This window comes from Artibeus jamaicensis, unplaced genomic scaffold (assembly GCF_021234435.1).
Source record: "Artibeus jamaicensis isolate MK-2021 breed Jamaican fruit bat unplaced genomic scaffold, CSHL_Jam_final scaffold_537, whole genome shotgun sequence".
NCBI classification, from domain to species: Eukaryota; Metazoa; Chordata; class Mammalia; order Chiroptera; family Phyllostomidae; genus Artibeus; species Artibeus jamaicensis.
Window position 1 is genome coordinate 13,698,735 of NW_026522047.1, and position 19,560 is coordinate 13,718,294.

A 19,560-nucleotide genomic window follows, 5' to 3' on the forward strand; every position below is an offset into this window, starting at 1 on the left:
CCACTGAAAACATACCTCTCATGGAAACGAATTAAATCTACTTTTAAATTTCCATTAAAAACACCACTCAGTGTATAGCTAAACACTTTCTTTTATAAAACATCGTTGGGATCAACTTCAGTTTAGCTATTAACCTCCTTATGAGTTTGGCATGTCACTTTTGATTTAGGTGTACATATCAGAATAATCAGTTTAGCCTTGTATTGAAGTACTAACTAATTTGTTGGAAACGCTTTCCCCGTAGAGAAGAGTTCACATACTTCAGACTTCAAAAAGTTCATGTTTGAGAAAAATCTGTTATTCTACCTTAGGTCGAGGGAAATATTATGATAACCATGAACACTAAGGGAAAAAGAAACCAACGTAAACTCATTTCCACCTTCCCTCAATCACAACAGTCCTGTCCTATTTCTAAATAAAACACTGCAGTTTTGCGCTTGGCAGCAGAATTGAGGTATCAGAGAAAATGCAAAGTGTCATATAACACACCAGAAGCACTGGAGGGCCGGTTCTGATCCCGGTAGAGATGAAGGCAGACACATCAGCCTTCCTCTATGTGGTCAGCCTCTTTCAACAGGTCAGCAAAGGGGGTCCCATCACCTTCTTAGTCTCTAGGGAGAGAGAGCGCCAGAGAGGAGCTGCAGGACGATGGCTGTGCCTGGTGACTTCATGTGTTTAGACGGAGGTGTCTGGACACCTGCCTCTTCCCTGCCATTTTAGAGGTGTTGGGTTGCTTGTTGAGAGAACACTGGGACCCCCCCTCCCCCCTCAGAGCACTGCAGGACCCCTTGTTGTCCTCTGATGCTTTCTTCCCAAAGGAGGAGAGGTGGCCAATTCACAGGATTGACGAACAGGAGCTAGACATTAAGGGTCGTCGTCCATCAAGACTTCCACCCAGAATGTATGATGGCCTGTGGGTTGGGCAGCTGTTTTATACTTAACATATAAAAACAGCAGCCCACCCCAAACAGTAACAACGAAGAGACTTTCCCGGGAAGAAACGCAGGGAGGAGAAGAGACAGGCCCCTGCCTTTCCCTTCAACGTTAGTGTTCGAGGAGCCTCCGACCCAGCTCTTGTTCAAACGCCATCTGGCCAATAGATGGTGTCGTATTTGTCTTGTCAGTAACAGTCAATTCAAGGCAGAGGGAAGCTGATATCCAGAGAAGAAAGAAGTTTGTGTATCTGATGATGCAGCTGGCATTAGGTTGTGTGCTTTCCTGTGAGCTAAACTAAACCTCACCACAATCTCCCAAGTGCCAGTTGTAGAGATGAGGAAGCCAAGGCCATGTGACTTGCCCAAGAAGCACGTTAACTGCTCTGAATGTGCTACTGGAGGCTGAGAGCCCCTTTCCAGAGTCTTTCAGTTCCCTTTCTCTCGACACAAGGGGCCACTAGCTGAAGGCTCTTCCTTCCCTGCTGCTGGTGGGCGCAGGTACCTCTAACCAGGATGGGGCGCCCAGGTCCCAGGTACGGAGTGGGAAGAGCCTTCTCAGGGGAAATAGTCCTCACACAGCCACCAGGACTCGAGACAGCATATTCCGGATGCAAATTCCTGTCCCTTCCACGCGTTCCCTAACTCAAAGAGAAACACTAGTAGTCCCCCTTGGTCTCTGAGCGAGGTCAATGTGTGACAGGCGCCAAGGGAGCCAGCAGCCTTCCTGGCCAGTTCCCACTAAATGGAGGCTGAACACGCGGCCAAACAACACGGAGGCTTCGCTGGGAAGATTGTTCCATGTTGATGATGCCGTCTCAGCTCCTGTGCTGTTTATCTGTCTGCAGCCCGATGTTAAATATTTATAAAAGTTAGAGAAAGGGAAAAAACGTAACGGCCTCAGTCTACTCTTCCGCTTTGTTTTGAAGATTACTCTCTTCTGAATGGATAGAGAGTGAAATCTTTCCCGAGTTCCCTCCGAGCTTTTTCTTTAATCTGACAAAAGCCAGGCCTGTCTGTGCTCCTCGCGGTGGCTGTGCGCCTGGGCCAGGCGCGCCCCTCCGCTTCAGACGCCAGCCTGCTTCCTGCCTTGGGCTCCCTCACAGCGGAGCTGAGTGTGGTCTGTGTGCGTGTGTGTGGGCGTGTGTGTGTGTTTCCCTTGGAACAAAGACTCCTACATCTTACATGCATTGTTGATTTTGTAGACTAGAGTTGCTTCAGGAAAATAATAGTAACAATAATAATAATAGGCAAGCTTATTCTGTTCAGAGCAAAGAACATGCCCTCATGATAATGCATTTACATTAGTTGTTAAAAACATAATTTGATTTTTTAAAAATATTTATTTATTTATTTTTAGAGAGGGGAAGGGAAGGAGAAAGAGAAGCAGAAACATCAACTTGAGAGAAAAACACCAGTCAGCTGCCTCCGGTAAGCACCCCAACCAGGGACCCAAGCCACAAACCGGGCATGTGCTCCAACTGGGAACTGAACTGGCAACCCTTCACTTTGTGGTATGATGCCCAACCCACCAAGCCACACTGGTCAGTGATAAAAACATAATTTTATTTTTGAGTAATTCTTTTTCTTTTTAAATACTTTATTTATTTTTAGAGAAGGAGAGAAACATCAATGTGTGGTTGCCTCTCGAACTCTCCCCTACTTGGGGACCTGGCCCATAACACAGGCACGCGCCCTGACAGGGAATCGAACTGGCGACCCTTTGGTTTGCAGGCTGGCACTCAACCCACTGAGCCATGCCAGCCACGGCTTGAGAGTCATTCTTTACCAGAGCTCAGTGATTAGTTGTGAGGGTCACAATTTTGAGGTGTGGCCACAAGCAGAGGGCCAGTACACTGAGCACGCATTTTTCTTAAGTACAGAGCAGGTACAGGCTTATGAGAAACAGTCAGGATGAGATATTAGGGGACAGGAAAAACATTATTGATGTTTTGAAGGGCTTGGGGCAGCGCAACACTGAGATGCTTATTTTTATTCTGGCTCCTTAGTTCTGGGGATTCGGTTTTTCCCCTTTTTGTCTCTGGTATGTTTCCAGGTCTTTCCATTTTCCCTGCCCTCATAAGTGCACGCTGGACTCCTGCAAGGAGCGTCCTAGGTAATGGCCTCTCCGCTCACCTTTGCCTTTCCACCTGCCCAGAGCAGAGCTCTTCCCTGTCATTCCCAGCTTTAAAGAGCCCCCCGGCTTCCCATGGCTTCCAGCCCCGTCCACGACTATGGCCTGTGACGCTGCCACTTTTTCCCATCTGACCCTCCACTCTTCTCCTGGGCCTCAGTCACAGCAGGACCAGATGACTGGTCCCTGAGCATGCCTGTGTAAGTCCATCCTCCCCATCTTTAGGCACAAAGTTCCCCACTCAAGGGAACTCAACGCCGCACCGCCTCTTCTGGGAGCTCTTTCTCCACCCCCTTCCCCAACCAGAAGTAATGTTTACTTCCTCTCAACTGCCCTAATTCATCTGCTTAGATATGATGTATTTATTTGAGATTATATTAGGAAACACATTGTACTTATCCTTTTATCTGTGGGAAGACAAACACATAGATATAGTAATAAATATTTCTGTTTCCAAAACTCAACCTCAGTTCCCACTGAACCAATGAGCCTCAAAGAGTTTTTAAAAATTCATTGCAGAAGCTCAGGTGGAGGAGGCCTTGGGCCTCTGGGGCACAGGGCCGGCTCCTGTCCCAGGGGGGCCCTGTCAGTCTGGTACATAGACATGCCGCCACCACCCAGCTGTCCTCAGGGATTCATCCACTCGGAGCTCAAAACTTCACCGGAGCCGCAGTTCCACCGGGACAGAGAAGCAAAATGCGTAGTGTGGCAAAAAACCTTCCAAGTCCTGAATGGACCAATTCTGTTCCCCAGAGTAAATTTCTTAGGAGGAGGCAAAAGGAAGTCTGTTGCAGAGGCTGCAAGTTAAATTCTTTTTCCCCAGATACATTTTTTTCTTCTGAATGTCACTGAACTCCAAAGAATCAGCCTCTGAGGAGTTGCCACTGATACAGAGAGATACTGACATGATATTTACCTGTTGCTTCCAGCCTCAGTTCTTGTGTTCCCTACATGTGATGACTCGTTAAAAGTCAAAAATAAGGAAAATGTAGAGAGAGAGAGTTGGGAATGAGGCTCTGGATTAACCTGTCTACGTTTCAGTTTCCTCCTCTGTAAAATTCAGATAGTATTAATACCCACCCCGCGAGACTGAATGGATCATGTGCATGCGAGCCGTTCAGCACAGAACCTGCACAGAATAAGAACTACACAATTACAGCAATAATAAGAACTACGACAAGGACACCACTGAGAGCAGAGGCAGGTTAGTTGGTACTTGAACTCCACGATGTTCAGACTAGCGTCGTACCAGTCAAGCATGGCTGGAGAAAAGCCCACTAGTGCAGTTTCCTGCATGTATCCTCTCCTGCTCTGGACGCTGTGCAACTTGGAGCCTTAGCTGCCTCGAATGACTTTTAAACATTCTGTGTCACTGTCATTGTTTACTATTAGGTACAACTGAATTATCATGTGTCCTGGATTGCCCCAAACATTCAAGGCTTAAGCCTAAATTGTCCCAGCCTAAGAACATACATATAAAAGTTTCAGGTGTACAACATGATTCATCTGTATGTACTACAAAGTGATCACCCCCAAAAGTCCAATTACTTTATGGTGATGGATACATCACCATACAATTGACCCCTTTCACCTCTTTCCCCCACCCCACCCCCTTTCCCTGTGGTGATGGCTGATCTGTTCAGAACCTTCCTTGTTTAAAGAACTTTCTCTGCTTCTGTGAGCTGAACAAGCTCAAACACAACATCAATACATTTCTCAAGTTGCTTGCTCACATTCTGCAAGGAGCCTGGGGACCATGGACTTGTATTTCTAGACAGCTTCAAAGGAGAAAGTATTTCACCTGGAGAGCACTGCCCGTGGGTAAGGGTTGGCATTCGAGTTTTACAAGCACAAGTAAAAGTGAACTTTGAGGAATGAGAGCAAGCCCTGACAACTGGAGAAGCGCATTCTTTTTTCATTTATCTTTCATAACATGAAGGCACAAGAGGTCAATAACTTAAATTGTAGGAAGGCTCCCCCCAGGGAAGGCCTCTGTGTCTTTGCACCCCAATGAGCCCCAATATATGGGCTTCACTTATCAGAGAGATAAATAGTTCTGTGAGGTCACAACACTGTGAAATTAAAACAACAATAAACACTCTTTGAAGCCGGTAAATATGTTTTAATAATTGCATTATAACAGTTACCTTTTAAGGAATTTAGAAATAGTCATCTACTTAAGCTCATCCTAGGACCTCAGCAGCACTGCAAAAGGAGTCAATTATGTTTTATGAAAACATAAAAATGGACTTCTCCCAATGCAGCAATAACTATGTATCTTTATGCATTTGCACGGTGTTGCCACTTGGTTTTTCCTGACTATTTATGAGAAGTTGGTTCTACCAATGAGATAGAAACCAGATTCAACCCAAAGCTGAAAACTGTGTGCTTAGATGCTTAGTGTAAACTATTCTGGGTTTCAAGCTTTTACTAATAAATATATCACAATAGTACGAATTAAAATTATAAAAAATAAGAATAAATATTCTGGAATAATACCATACAACAGTGCAAAACATCGCAACGTACAGGCTGGGCAGAGTCGAATAAATAAATATGCCAAAGTGTATTTTCCAGTATTCGTTGTTACAAAATCATAACATCTCATGATACAAACAACGAGATTGTATAACGTCCCCACCTCGGTTTTTAGAACTAGCTTACAAAAAAAAAAAAAAAAAGAGGTGGAGAAACTCGGCAAAACAAAGTGGCGAGGAAAGTCGGGGGGAGGGGCGCTGGAGGAGAAGGGGGCGGGGAAATACGACACCGAGGCGGTGATCTCACCCTCAGCCAACGGCACGGAATTCAGAAAGTTAACTGTCACCCAGCAATTTCGGTCCCGGCTCGCGGCGCGCCTGCACAGCGTGGCGGCGGCCGCGGCCCCGGCTCGGCAGCGGGAAGGGGGAGGGGGCGGTGCGGCTGAGTTCGCCCGGGGACAGCAGGGGAGGGCCACCCGCCTCCCGGTCGGCGCGCGTTCCAGCCCCGGGTCGGGAGCGCTGTCCCTCGCCTTGCAATGATTTCATCCTTTCGGAAGAGCGGCCGCCCAGGACGCGCTGCCACGTGCCAGGATCGGCCCCGTGCGCCGCGCCGGGGGACCCACCCGGACGCGGTCGCGGTCGCGGTCACCGCGGGTCCCGGCGGCGAGCGGAAGGAAAAGGCTGGCGGCTGGAGAGGGGCTCGGGGTTGCCCGACCGGGCGGGGGCAGGGCTCCGCGGAGACCGCGGGTCTCAGGGGGCCGCCCTCTGGCGCACCCCCACCTTCCATCCCGGAGAGGGGGAAGGCCAGAGTGCGGAGCGCGGCTCGCAACTCCGAGGGTGGGATGCAGGCTCTGGCCGGAGGGATGGAGCGGCCGTGCCCTCCCCGGAGCCCCCGCCCGGCGGAACCCGGTTCCCGGCCTGCGCCCCGCCGCGCAGTGCGCGCTCCCGGCGGCGTGGCGGTGGCTGTCCGACCCGTGCCCGAGCCGGGCGGCGGGGCGCCCACGTAGGGGACAGTGGCGGCCGCGGGGCCCGGCGCCGCGCGGGTCACAGCCTGCCACTCCTTCCGCGTTCCGAGCCCCCGGCGCCTCCTCCCCCGGCCCCGGAGAAACGCTAGTACCTTCCACCGCCTCCTCCACCATCTCGTCGTCGCTATCCATGGCGGCTGGGGACCCTGCCCAGCTCCGGGCCGCACGGCTGCCTCCCGTCCCTCCGGGTGCTCCGGCGGCTGGGCGAGCGCTGGGGCTGAACCCTGCGAGTTTGGAGGAGGAGGAGGAAGAGGAGGAGCAGTCGGGGCTGGCTCGCACTGCCTCCCCCTACAGCCCTTTCGATTCCTCGGCCTCCAGTTGCTGCTGCCGCAGCCGTCCCTCCTCCCTTCGCCCACTTGCCCCTCGCCTCCGAGGCCCCGGGGTGCCGCCGCGGCCGCCGCAACTTTCTCCTGTAATAACCCCTCTTTGTTAGCGAGCAGCTGATCCGCTGACATCACCCGGCGCCGGTGCGCTCCCTCCCTCGCTGATTGACAGTTCCCTGTCCCTTCCCAGAAGTATTGCTCCTTAAACCGAAAGGCGCTCCGGTCCGCGCCGCCTCTGCGTCCCAGCCAACCAGCCCCCCGGCCCATCGGGGTTTCTCCTCGGCTCCTCAGCGTCTCTGTGCGCGCCGAGCTCGCCACGCGGTCCTGGGCGTCGAGGGGGTCTCGCGGGCATTTGGGACCGCCAGGCACTTGTCCTCGGGGGTCTTCGCGCTCCCGACCTCGGGCTGTGCAGGGGGCACTTGGAAATTCGCCCCTTGGCGCCGGCCAGCCCCCCCCCCCCCCCCCTCAACTCAGACAACCTCCAAAGAGCGATTCTGACGCTCTGGCGCCACGACTTCCTCTCGCCCACGTCGCCACTTCACCCCGTTTGCCACCCGGAGCTGCACGGGTGCGGCACGCACCGGAGCGCAGGTGTCCCTGAGTCGCCGCATCTCATCAGACAGCAGGTTGCCCAGACTCCAGGCGGGGACGCCGCCCCGATTCCGCGGGACAGTGGCTCCCACGCCAGCGTGCTGCCTCCCCTCCCTGCTCAGGACCGCCGGGTGTCTCCGCGATTCAAAATTCAGCGAGTCCAAGCGACTGCGGACTCTGTGTCAGGCAGGAAACCGGCCGCACGGAAGGCACGCTGGTTCCTCCTCGCGGTGGGGTCGTGGAAAAGGAGCTGACGAGGAAGGACCCTCCGTCTGGCGCGCCCTGGACGGGCGATGTCCCCAGCTGTCATCCCGTTTCTCCAAGTGCCAACCACTCCACAGATTCGAGCTCTTCAAGAGGAGACAATCACCAGGCACCGGGTCCCCGGCCCAGCCACTTAGCTCCATTGCAGTGTCGTCTCTTCACAGGTGGCATACAGGGTGGCTGTAAATAGCTGGTTAAATAGATGCAAATACACATAGTGTACTGTGGAATTACCGGGTGCCGCTCTGGGCATCTGCCAAGAACAGCTACTGCACCGGGGAGGGGTGAGGGAGAGGAATGAAAGTTGTTCCATTTTGTTTTCTGCACAGCGGACGCACCAGGCTTTGGGGACTGCAAAGCATGGTGCTTCCAGCACAAGGGAGACCCACCACGCCTTGCTGTTTGGCTGTGTGCTTAAATGCCAGGTATTTTTATAGAGTGTTAGGAGTTGCTTCTTAAACTCGGTCTTTCTCTGCGAAACAGAAAAGTGTTAGGGACATTTGCTCCATGTACTGCCAGGAATTTCAACTGCCTTTGGGCTGTTTCAGAAAGACAGGGGAGGACCCTGCACCGGCAGCTAGGAGACTTGGGTTCTGGTGCTTCTCGCAACCCCTGGCAACCCGAATTCCTCCCCCAGGAGAGAAGAGGCTCTGGCTGCACTGGGATAATAAGGTCCTCCTAGGCTTAGCCTGCACCACCTACAGGTCCTTCCGCCTACTCTACACCTCCCTGGACTGTTCTGGCTTAAGTCAAACCTCCTTAAAGCCCCCAGTGTGGACCCTGGACAGCCACAGCTGCACTGAGGACACGTCCCTGCAGTGGAAGAGAGAAGAATCACTCAGGTCACATCATTTTTAACTATGAGCCTCAGAAAGAGAATTTTATTTCAGTTTTTTTAAAAAAGCCATCATATACTGAGTTTGGTCACACACTGGTTTTAAGTTATGTGACTTTCCCCCCTTATTTTCCCCTTTAAACATATCATCTCCTACCTTCTATGTTACAGTGATAAACAAAAACACACCAGATACTCATCTTCTTCCTGAGTTTCCAGTTTATTTTTGGGTGGGCAGGGCAGAAATTTTTTGAAAGCTGAAAGGAAGCAAAAATAATGTATTCCTTTACTAAAAGGTGGCTGAGGCAGGAGCAATGTATTTGGAAGAAATCTCCCCTCCGAACACAGGTGAGCCACAGTGGGGTAGGGGGATGAAAGCGGGGATCGTGTCCCGTGTGTCCTCTCCTGCCTTCGCATTCAGAGGAGGATGTCAAGCCACCCCCTTGCTGCCGTGAGGATTCCCAGACTTTGCTGCATAACGAAGCTGTCAGGGGCCTCCTATCCACCTGCCACTTGCAAATACCAGGAACCCTGCACACAGCTGGCACCACTGAAGCAGGCCTCCTGGGCCTGTGAAGGTTGGAGGTGGAAGTGCCCAGGGTCTTCCTACCGGATGGGGACTGAGTGAGGACCTTCATCAGATTCGCACCCGAGGCAGGCAGGCAGCAGCCAAGCCACAGGCCTGCCTGACTTGGGCCACCACTCCTGCTGGCTCTGGGCCCCCGATTCAGGCAAATGTTTGTATGACAGCCCTTACTATATATTTGCATTTTTGCAGATTATTTTTGGGTATGTTTTCAGTCCCTGTCTCCAGACAGCCTGATTTTCAGTTAAAGCCCCAGGGCTCAGCACAGCGCCTGGTACAGGGTGAAGGTGCAGTGCGTTGGTGCACTGGGCTCCGTGGTGCCACCTGGGGGTTGCAGCGGTCTCAGCTCCAATCGGAAGAGCGTTTCTGAGCTGTTTCACTTTCCCACCGCTCCTGGCCCCAAAGCTGTGTCCATCGTGCTCTTCTTTCCCACCGTTTTCTTCACTGAGAGCTCATTTAGTAAAACCTTTCCCCTTGGCCCCCCGCCATTCTCCTCTGTCGTACTCTGTCCCCACCACCGTGGTCATGGGCTAGAAAATCAATAAAGCTCTTAATCACAGTGGGCAGCTGCAGCGGCCTCCTGGCTCCGCTCCTCACTCAGCAGATCGATGCCCCAGCAGCAGACTCCCTGGGAGGACGGTGACCGCGTGGCGACCACACAGGACAGCCAGTGAGAGAGGCCCGTGTGGGACCGGCTTCCGCGTTCACACCCAAGAGTGGCTTTTCTCAGCTGCCAGTGGTTTGCTTCCTTGCATCCAAGGATATAGTTCTCTCTTCAGGCACATGTGAAAACGTGAGTTCCTCTTCCACCCCTGCAAGCAGTCAAAAGGCCGAGTTCTTTCATTTTGACCGCCTTTGTCATTCCCCACAGAAGGCTGGGGCTTACTTAGAAGGCTGTTGTAATTTTTTTTGCAATATATATATTTGTAGAGGCATTGTGTGTTTTACACACCTTCCTACATTTAGGGGAAACAATGTTGTGAATTCACTACTATGCACACTGGCATAGTAGTGAAAAGCCTGGTGGATGTGGAACTTGTGTGAACCCCTCACCCTGCTCTGCTAGTACTGGTATGGGGTGGAGGGGCCCAGGGCATCTTCTGGGTCTCCACACCCCTGGGAAGCAGGGGCCTCTCCAGGGGTCCCTGGATCTGTGGTTGGTGTCTCCCTTCTGCTTCATTTGTTTACACAGTTGGCGGGAAGACAAGGACAGAATGAGTGATGGAACATTTAAATAATCATCAAAGCTCATTTGGGCCCTGCTTACACCTTATAAATTCGCCAATTTGATGAGTTTACACCTACTGGTTTTGGTTTCTCCAAGAATTAGCTGTGCAGCTGGTCGGTGAAGCTCTCTGGACCTCAGATTTCCCGTCTGGAAGTGAGGAGGTTGGGCTGCAGATGTTCAAGGTGCAAACCTTCTCTGTGCGCCATTCCTGAGGCAAAGCTCAATGGAGCAGGGAGGGCCCCTGGGCCAAGCAGAGGAAAAGGGAAGGGGAGACATGCATTCAAGTGCCAGCATCATCTCAACTTAAGGGCACTGAGATCCGAGGGCCAGGAAGGGAATCTGTCTCTTGCTCCATAAAGAGAGACCTGGGCCCTTCAGGAGAACTGAGGAGCTTGGATTCGGAAGCACTGAGTCACAAATCAAGTGCCTATGTTGGTGACAACTGCAGAAGCCGGAGGAAGGGGCCGGGCGAGGAGCAGCGAGGAGCCGTGGGTGAGATGTGGATGAAAGGGAGGCCTCTGCAGTGTGTGGAGCTCCACAAACAGCAACCTGGAACACCATGGGCACCAAAGAAAAGTCCGCAAGCAAAGGAAAAAATGGAGAAAATACGTTCTGCTGCAAACAGGCATCCCCGCTCGGCAGTGAGGAGGGCTCAGGAATTCGGGGCAACCTAATTTGATCACACAGGGAAGTGCAGGGAAGTGTATCCTGACCCAGGGAAGTGGAGGAGATAATAGAGAAGACATGATAGTGAGTTACCATGGCATTAAAACACCTCACGCCACATTAAGCTTCTTTTTTTCTCTTTTGCTCGATTCTTGTTCTTGCAACATGTTAATGCCATTGCTGTCTATCCAGTGCACTAAATTTAGATCTTTGGGGGCATGGAGGGAAGAAAGACATGGGCCTCCCTGCTTGGGTCCACTCTGGGCCCTATTACTTCCTGAGAAGTGAGCCTGGATTTTGGGGTCTTGGCATTATGGGATATGAAAACCCTTGCTAGGCTGGGGCCCAATAACACTATTAAGTGATGTTATTTGAAAAAAAAAGAATAATTGGAAATAATTTTTAAAGAGGCAACTGCTTTAGAAATTACTTCAGAAAAATCAACAGGATGCACAATTTGAAAACTACAACTACCATCAAAATTGAATGTGTTTTCTTAAGTATTCATTTACTTATTTTTTGCTTTTTAAAAATTATTTTACTGGGCTCCGATTAAGATTACTGGGTCCTGAAACTGGCCATATGTGAATGCTAACACTGCAGAGGGTGGGAACACTGTGTATTCTTTTGACATTTCTGTGCAGAATGAATGAGAGGCTATGTCCAGCTGATCTATTTGCCACAAATGTCACTAAATTTAGCAAGGCCAAGATCTTGACCTTCCACAAGTGGACTCACATTAACCAGACCTCAGAGACCGATGTACATACCTGTATTATGACTGACAGGCCAGAATACTCACATGGTCATGGCAAGCACCGTCTCCTTTTGTAGATAAATGTACTCGAGAAGACAAATGCCACCCAGATGCTTGCTTAGTGAGCCTGGAGTTAGAATACACGATATTACTTGTGTAGGCCACAAGAGACATTGCTGATAAAATATCCTGAAAGAATAAGGCTGCCCACCCACCCCGCCCACCCCTGTTCAGATGGCCTGTCTGCTTCTGAGATTTTAGACTTCTTTCTTTCATTTCTTCCTTTCTTCTTCTTTTTTTAAAAAATGTTCTAGTCTCTTCAAACTGATTTCTCCACATGGCATCCTATGTAGACAACTAGGTAGATTTACATTTTTAAAGTCATAATCATATTCTCTTTCTACCTTCCTGATATGACAGTCAAGTCACTTTGATAGGAATTTAGGGCGGCTCCACATTCTTCAGATACAAATTCAGTTGCTGTCTTGGTTTACTCTCACTGAGTCCTACTTATTGCGTGAGTACGTTCTCCATGAAAAGCATTCTGAGGGCTGCTGTTGTACTGGCTTTCATGTGCCTAGCAGCGTGCTGGGTGTGTGCAGGTTCAGTGCCAGGAGGTGGTCCCTGCACCTGAGGGACTGACCCAGATAAGCCCAGCAGGACAGGCTGCGGGTATGCCCGTCTTAGGAGCAATTTGCATCTGACAGATGACTTTTGAGCTGTGAGCATGGAAGAAGACAGAAAGTTGGAAGTCCTCTTGCTTCGGAGAACTTTATTAAATTAAGAAAAATCCAGTCTTAATGTAGAATTTTACACTACTACGTACTTTATTGCTTTTAGAAGAAAACCACTTATTATAAAAATACTAGAATGATAGAATATTAAAAAGAAGGAAGTAAAATGCACTTGGAATCCTAATAAGCAACACTAACCTCTATAAAACAATGTGATATATATCTTTTCAGATACTTTCTAAAAACATAATCATAGGCAAACTGACTGTACAGAATATGTAATATTTTGTAATTTGTCAGTTAACTCTATTCTTAATTAGTATTTCATATCAGTAAGCTATTCAATAAATAATATACCTGATTCTAGGTAATATAATTTAACTTTTTTCATACTGTCATTCAAAATGGGTTTATGGACAGTCTTCTTAAAATTAATAATAAAAAATGTAAAAAATCTGTAATCTGGGAATTATGTCATATATAGAAGTAAGCAGTCATATGCTTTTGAGTATATGACTTTGGCCTTCGAGGCCAAAGCTTTCATTGCCTAAAAGTTAGGCCTCACAAAACAGAAAGGGATCTCCTTACAGGGGCGTTCTTCTAAAATTTCTTGCATTGTTTTGCATGAAAAAGTGTTCTACGCACTTGGGAACTTTGAGTATAGTAGATAATATATTTGCATCTGAAAAATTATAAACTAAAATGTTAACAGTAGTTATTTCAGAGTGATATGATCTCAAGTGATTTAATTTTTTTGTTGTCCATTTAAAAAGTGTTCTTATAATGACTATTATTAATTTATTTAATTGTAAAAGGTTGTTATTTAGCCCCGACTGATGTGGCTCAGTAGGTTGAGCATCATCCCACAAACACAAAAGTTGCCAGTTCGATTTCCAGTCAGAGAATATATTGGGTTGTGGGCATCATATTCATGCTTCTGCTTCTACTCTTGCCTTCTTTGGAGCAGGAGAGTGGCCTTTCATGACAGATCCCCTAAGCCATTGCCTTCCACTGTTGTCCTTGCACTTAGGATTAGAGCTAAACAACCTAACCTGGAGGCCAGGGGCTGGGTATCTATCTGGTCCCTCCCCACCTCTGGAAGCAGCTCTCACATTATGCTCCCTCCTGTTCAGTTGCTGTCCTCCAGCGCACTGGCCCTTTTGTTCCTAGAATAAAATCAAGTTCTATCCTGCCTCAGGGCGTTTGCATTCACTTCTCCCTTTACCTGGAATCCTGCTATATTGTCTCGTAGCTGGGTTTCCTCTTAATGCAGAAGTCCCTCCTCAGGGATGCCTTCTCTAAACATTCATTCAGACGGAAGTCCTTGCCCAGGCACGCGTCTCCTGTTTAATGCTTCTCCTGCTTTATACTCATGGCAGCGTCTGTCGCTCCTTGACCTGTTCTTGTTACTTGTTTTATTCCATTACCTGGTGTCCATCTCCCCACAGACCCTGTTCCTATTGTCAGAGTTCTCACTGGAACACTAGAATGGCATCCAGCACATGACAGGTGCTCAATATACGCTTGCTGGAAATTTAATTAATCAAGAAGATTATCTTTGTCAAGTGAAGGAACAGTTTCATCACCTATTACCACCTTCTCCTCCCAGAACTGGTGTTTTTCTAAAGAAAAAGGAGGCAGTCATGTTACTATTTCTACATCCACCCTTCCTAGTTAGAAACAGGATGATTTAAGAAAAAAAAATCAGAGTGGTCTGTTTCTCAGGACCCTCCACATGAGGCCCGATTCATAGCTTTTCATTCCAGACTGAGGCCTAAAAAAAAAGGCTGCCCAGATTTGAAAAGAGAACGCTTGCAGGCTTTGACTCTCATGCATGAGGCTGGACGGGCAGTCCCCACTCGACAAAGAGGTCGTGTTCCCGAGGTTTCTTTGTGTATGGTGTTTGTTTCCAGCACAGAATGTGTTTTTCACTGCAAGCAACGTCCCCAGACTAGTCTACAAAAGCCTATTTAACCTACCATGCTTAGCAGAAAAAAAAAAAAGGTTGAAGTACTAGGAAACAAAACAGGGAGAACAAGCAAGACATACAATTTAAATGTTTGTCTTAACAACTAATGCTTGAGGAAATGAAGCTTATACCAGAGCAGGAGGAGCCGTAGGGCCAGGGGCGGGGCCTAGGGTGTGGAAGATTTTAGAACAGGGGGCGGGGTTTAGGAGTGCACTATCCAGCTGTCAGGGCCACACCTCACCCCTGCATCTGATTGGCTGAGGCTGCAAACCAAAGCCACGCCTCCTCAGGCCACCTGGGACTTGGCCAGGTCGGAGCCTGAGGAAACGATCACGCAGACCTCCCACACTTCCACCCCTCGAATTCTAGAGGTAAGAATCAATGAGAGGGCTCATCCACCCCTCCAAGACCCAAGGCTGTGCTAATCCAACGGTTCAGGAGCTTTCCCAGGGAAATTCTGCTTGAGTTATCTGAGTATAAGCAGGATAATACAACAAAATAAAAGGTTCAGTGTTGGTTTCATCATCGAAAAATCATCATTTCACCTTGGAGATTACACCACTATGTAATCTCAGGCATTTCCCCCCCATATCTGATCTTGGTGCTGTTACCTCGAGGCCAAAGCTTTCATTGCTCAAAGGCTTCACAAAACAGACAGGGATCTCCTTACAGGGGCGTTCTTCTAAAATTTCTTGTGTTGTTTTGCATGAAAAAGTGTTCTATGCACTGGAGAAGCACCCGTTAACCTGAAACAAGTCCAATCAACCCTGATTTGGGAAGCTCGTGGAGGTGATCTGTTGCTACAACTGGCAAAGAAGGATGCAAAGAAATTCAACACACAATCGGCTAGTTACTATTCTTAGAAAGAGAACCTCACACTTGTCTTGTCTATCACTGCTAATGAACTCTTAAAGATCACCTAAAAGCACCAGCAGTAGTTACCCTTGTAGCAATGACAATCTCCATTTAGAAGGAAAATACAAAGGAGGTAACATTCCCAATGATAGTGTCTTATTGGGAACTTCATGTGCTTAGGCAGGAGAAGAAAGGGCCCTAGTGATGAAGAAGACATTCACATTGAAGATGTCTATGAAGAGTTTGAATAAATTTGTCTCACGATGTGAAACTAAAAATAGCAATATTTATTCATTAAGATATTATTCCAGGGAATGTGTGATTTCAATATGAAGGAACCAAATTAATGTATTAAATATTACACACATTTGATTCTTTCATCTGCAGCCCTAATAGTTTATATTTTCCCTTGAGCTAATTCGGGAGGGGGGAAATCTCATGGAAAAACAAGGATCACATTTGTGCCATCCCTTTGTAAACAGGCGTATATGGAATTCATCACATACATGTCTGCTTCCCAAGGAGGCAGAGTCTACTGGCCTAAGAGTAAGATGGGCAGGCAGACTCTGCAGGCCCTGGTTCTGAACTCGTTACAGCAGGTCCTCTGGGTGAAGCGCCCCCTCACCCCCTCCTTCTGCAGTGGCTCAGTTTCATCCGCGGAGAAATGGAAACCATTTTTTTAAAGATTTATTTATTCATTTATCTTTAGAGGGGAAGGGAAGAAGGGAGAGAAATATCAGTGTGTGGTTGCTTCTGGTGCGTCCCCTGCTGGGAACTGGCCTGCAACCCACGAATGTGCCCTGACTGGGAATCGAACTGCGATCGTCTGGTTCACAGGCCCGCACTCAATCCACTGAGCTACACCAGCCAGGGCCGTCGTACTTCTTATATTACTGCTTTTATCTTTATGATAGATATGTAGACTCCACTATTGATTGCTTTATATTAATAGAAGCAGGGTCTGAGTCATCTCAGCTGACTTAATTGGAAACCATTTTACATTTACTGAATTTTGGTAGGAACCTATTATATCTGACCTGCAATTCGACGTTAAGCAAAGTAATAAGACGAGGCCGTGAACACTGGCCCCGGTGGTTGAGGGATTGCCTAGGTTTTCTTTCCGGGGGTTAGCGCTTCCCTGGAGCCGGTGCTGTAGTGTGGGCAGCAGGGTACCATGGAAGGCAGGCTTTGGGGTCAGACGGCCAGAGATCAAACCCATGTCCCACCCCTTTCTAGCTGGCTGATCTGCAGCAGATTTCTTCATCTTGCTCAGCCATGCCAGACTCTTTTCTAAAACGAGCGAGGATGGTACAGTGTAAGTGGGAACGATAAGCCCACGTCCCTGGGTTATTGGGAGGACTAATCGAGGTCATGCCTGTAACACTCTGGGGCTGCCACTTTGAAGCACCTCAAAGTGGGCGACTTGAAACAATGAAAATGTCTCGTCTCGCAGTTCTGTTGGCCAGAAGGCCTAGATCAAGGTGTCGGCAGGGCCCACGCTCCCCCTGAAACACGTAGGCATATCCTTCCTTGTCTCTTCCTACCTCTGCTGTTTGTCAACAATCTTTGTCACTCCTTGGCTTATAGGTGCCTCACTCCCGTCATGTGATGTGTGCTCCACTCGTGTCTCCACATGGCCTTCCCAGTGTGTGTGTCCGCCTCTAAATTCCCTTTTCCAAAAGGACCCCATCATGATGGCTTAGGGCCCACCTTAGTGACCTCACTGTGGCTCAGTCACCTCTGCAAAGATCCTGTTTTCAAAGGTCACATTTGGAGGTGCTGGGATTCGGACTCTCATCCTTTTTTGGGGGTGGTGGGTAGAAACAGAAGTCTTTTTTTAAAAAATTCTCCAAATCGAGAACCAGGGTCTTACTTTCTGCTGGCTAAAATCTCTTCCCTGCAAGATGTTATTGTTACAGAGATCTTGCTCGTCAGGTGTGTTTAGATGTAAAAACATCGAACTCTTCAGTTGGGTCTGTTTATCAATAAACGTTCGCTTTGTTCACAGAGGGAGGGGTTCTTTGTAGCAGGACTCTGTCTGGCTGTTGGTGCAGCCTGGCTCGGTGCAGCCTGGCACATCACAGCCGCCCCTTGGTTAGGCTGAACTCGGAAGAGTGTAGAATTTAGGAACTTGGCTGTTGCAGTTAAGTAGACCTGGGTTCCACAGATTCAAGCTCTATCACCAACAAGGCAGTCTCTGAGCCTCTCAGCCTTCTCTTCCGTAATGTGGGGTAGGAACACCTCCCGGGGGTGGTGGTAGGATCAGGAGTGCCTAAAACCTGGCTGAAAGAAGGAGGGGTTACTATCTCTCATATTTCACAGAATATTAAATAATTAAAAGCTTAAGTAATGTTCTCAAGGTCTCATGGTAGATTAGTAAGAGAGGCAGGGAAAGGGTTTGAGTTTCTGGCCCATCCAGTTTGGTTGCCTTAAGTCTTGCTATTTCTAATCTCACTTTTATTTAGGAATGGGGGCTGTAAACTGTGAACTAGTTCCAGTTTAGCTTTTCTCATTAAAAAAAAAAGAAGGGGCAACCCTTGCTTTCTAATCTTCTGCTGTAGAAGTGTTCTGAGGTCATTGAGCCGGGCTGAAAGATGGTGGAATTTCCCCACGGGCACGTGGACACCCCTTTCTTCCCGCTGTTGGTGCTCCACAGCAGCTGTCCTGCTGAGCCCGGAGCGCTCCGTGGGGATGGGCCGGAACTCCAGCTGCTGGTGAGCCAGTGTTCACTATTTATAGTGAGAGGGGGTGCAAAGGAATGGAATTTTCCCCTTCTGAGGAGTTTTGATGCACCCAGCAGGAAGTGGGCTCTGACCGATGCTGAATTACTGTCTGATGACAAGAATGAGGTCGTTTACAGTCCTTCTCACATAGGAGTGTGCCTCGGAATCACCCAGAGCACCTCCTTACAACACAGATTATGGGGGGCTACTCCTAGAGGTTTTGAATCAGTACCCGGGGTGGGACCCCAGAATGTGCACTTCTCACAAGTCCTGGGGTCCTGCTGCTGCCGCTCTGCGATGGGCGGAGGACCCAGGGAAAGGCCGTCCTGTGTGACAGCAGATCGAACCAAAGGAATGCACTGGTGGGCACCCCAGCGGTCCTTCTGGGCATGCTGCCGTCCCTGTCGAAGCAGAATCAGTCACTCCTGAGCCAGCATTGCTGGGGCAAGGTCGATGTTTTATAAAGAAAAAAAACAGCGTAACCAAATAGGACTCATAAGAAATTTGTATTTGGACTATTTAATATAAATTGTTTGTATCTTTCTTTTTTCTCCAGTGAGAAAAATGCAATGAAGTTGGTCATTGTATCACATCATAACGTTTGGATCAAGGCCGGCAGATTTGACCTCCACTTTCAACTTCAAGCAGAGCCAGACATGGGCCGCGCAGGCTGATGAGGTCATCTATCTTTGATCCAGGGCCAGGGAAAAGCCAGTGGGCAGGCACTGGAAGAATGTAGCTGATCTGCTGGGTAGACCTTGACCTTGGCTTTGGCCTCTCAATTTCTTGCATGAGATTGCCCTGCTTAGGTTTCCTGCTTCTTTTTGAGTGAATTTGGTTATTTTATATTTTCTTTAAAACATTATTTATTTTGCTCATATTTTCAAAATATTAGCACATATTTCTACAAATAATTCTTTTATAAGAATTATAGTTTCTTACATATGAATAGTATGTTATACACCTGAAACTAATATCATGTTATATGTCAATTACATCTCAAATACATAAAAGTTTAAAAGAGGGAATTATAATTTCCAGTATGTATGTCTGTTAATGCATTTTGTAATTCCTAACTTTATTGGTCCTCTCCTTTTTTCTAGATAGACTTGCTAATGGGTCATTTATTATTGCTTATTGTTGCTGTTTCCTTTATTTTCAGCGAGCCAGCTCTGAATTTCATCAAGGTGAGGACCTGCAAAGGTCTGAGATTTTACCCCTCGTGCACACAGACGAGGTAGTCTGCTGGTGGGACCTGGGAGCCTCCCAGGTCTGGGGGGGACAGCCTTGTGCCAGTTCCTTCACCCCTCTTCCCACAGATCCACAACACGAAGCCCACTCACGTGGTGGTTTGAGTTACGGGAGGGGAATCAGGATCCTGTGCTTCAGGCGCTTGAATCTTCTTAAATGAACAGTAAGAACACCTGCCCTTGGCTCGGGATGGAGGCGCTCTACCTTCCA

At 48.5% G+C, this 19,560-nt stretch overlaps 1 protein-coding gene and 1 long non-coding RNA gene across 2 annotated transcripts in view; one reads left to right on the top strand and one right to left on the bottom strand.

Annotated features, from left to right (window-relative positions):
• Positions 1-7,330, bottom strand: part of SETD7 (SET domain containing 7, histone lysine methyltransferase) — a 44,580-nt gene extending 37,250 nt beyond the window's left edge. The window contains exon 1 of the mRNA XM_037126229.2: positions 6,661-7,330. Within this exon, the coding sequence (XP_036982124.2) occupies positions 6,661-6,700 (40 nt within the window). The 5' untranslated portion in view covers positions 6,701-7,330. The remainder of the gene's footprint in view (positions 1-6,660) is intronic.
• A 7,501-nt stretch (positions 7,331-14,831) lies between these two features.
• LOC128626325 (uncharacterized) lies at positions 14,832-19,292 on the top strand. Its single transcript, XR_008390254.1, has 3 exons — positions 14,832-14,892; positions 18,656-18,777; positions 19,262-19,292. It is a non-coding gene; the product is annotated as an uncharacterized LOC128626325 (long non-coding RNA).
• The last annotated feature ends 268 nt before the right edge of the window (positions 19,293-19,560 follow it).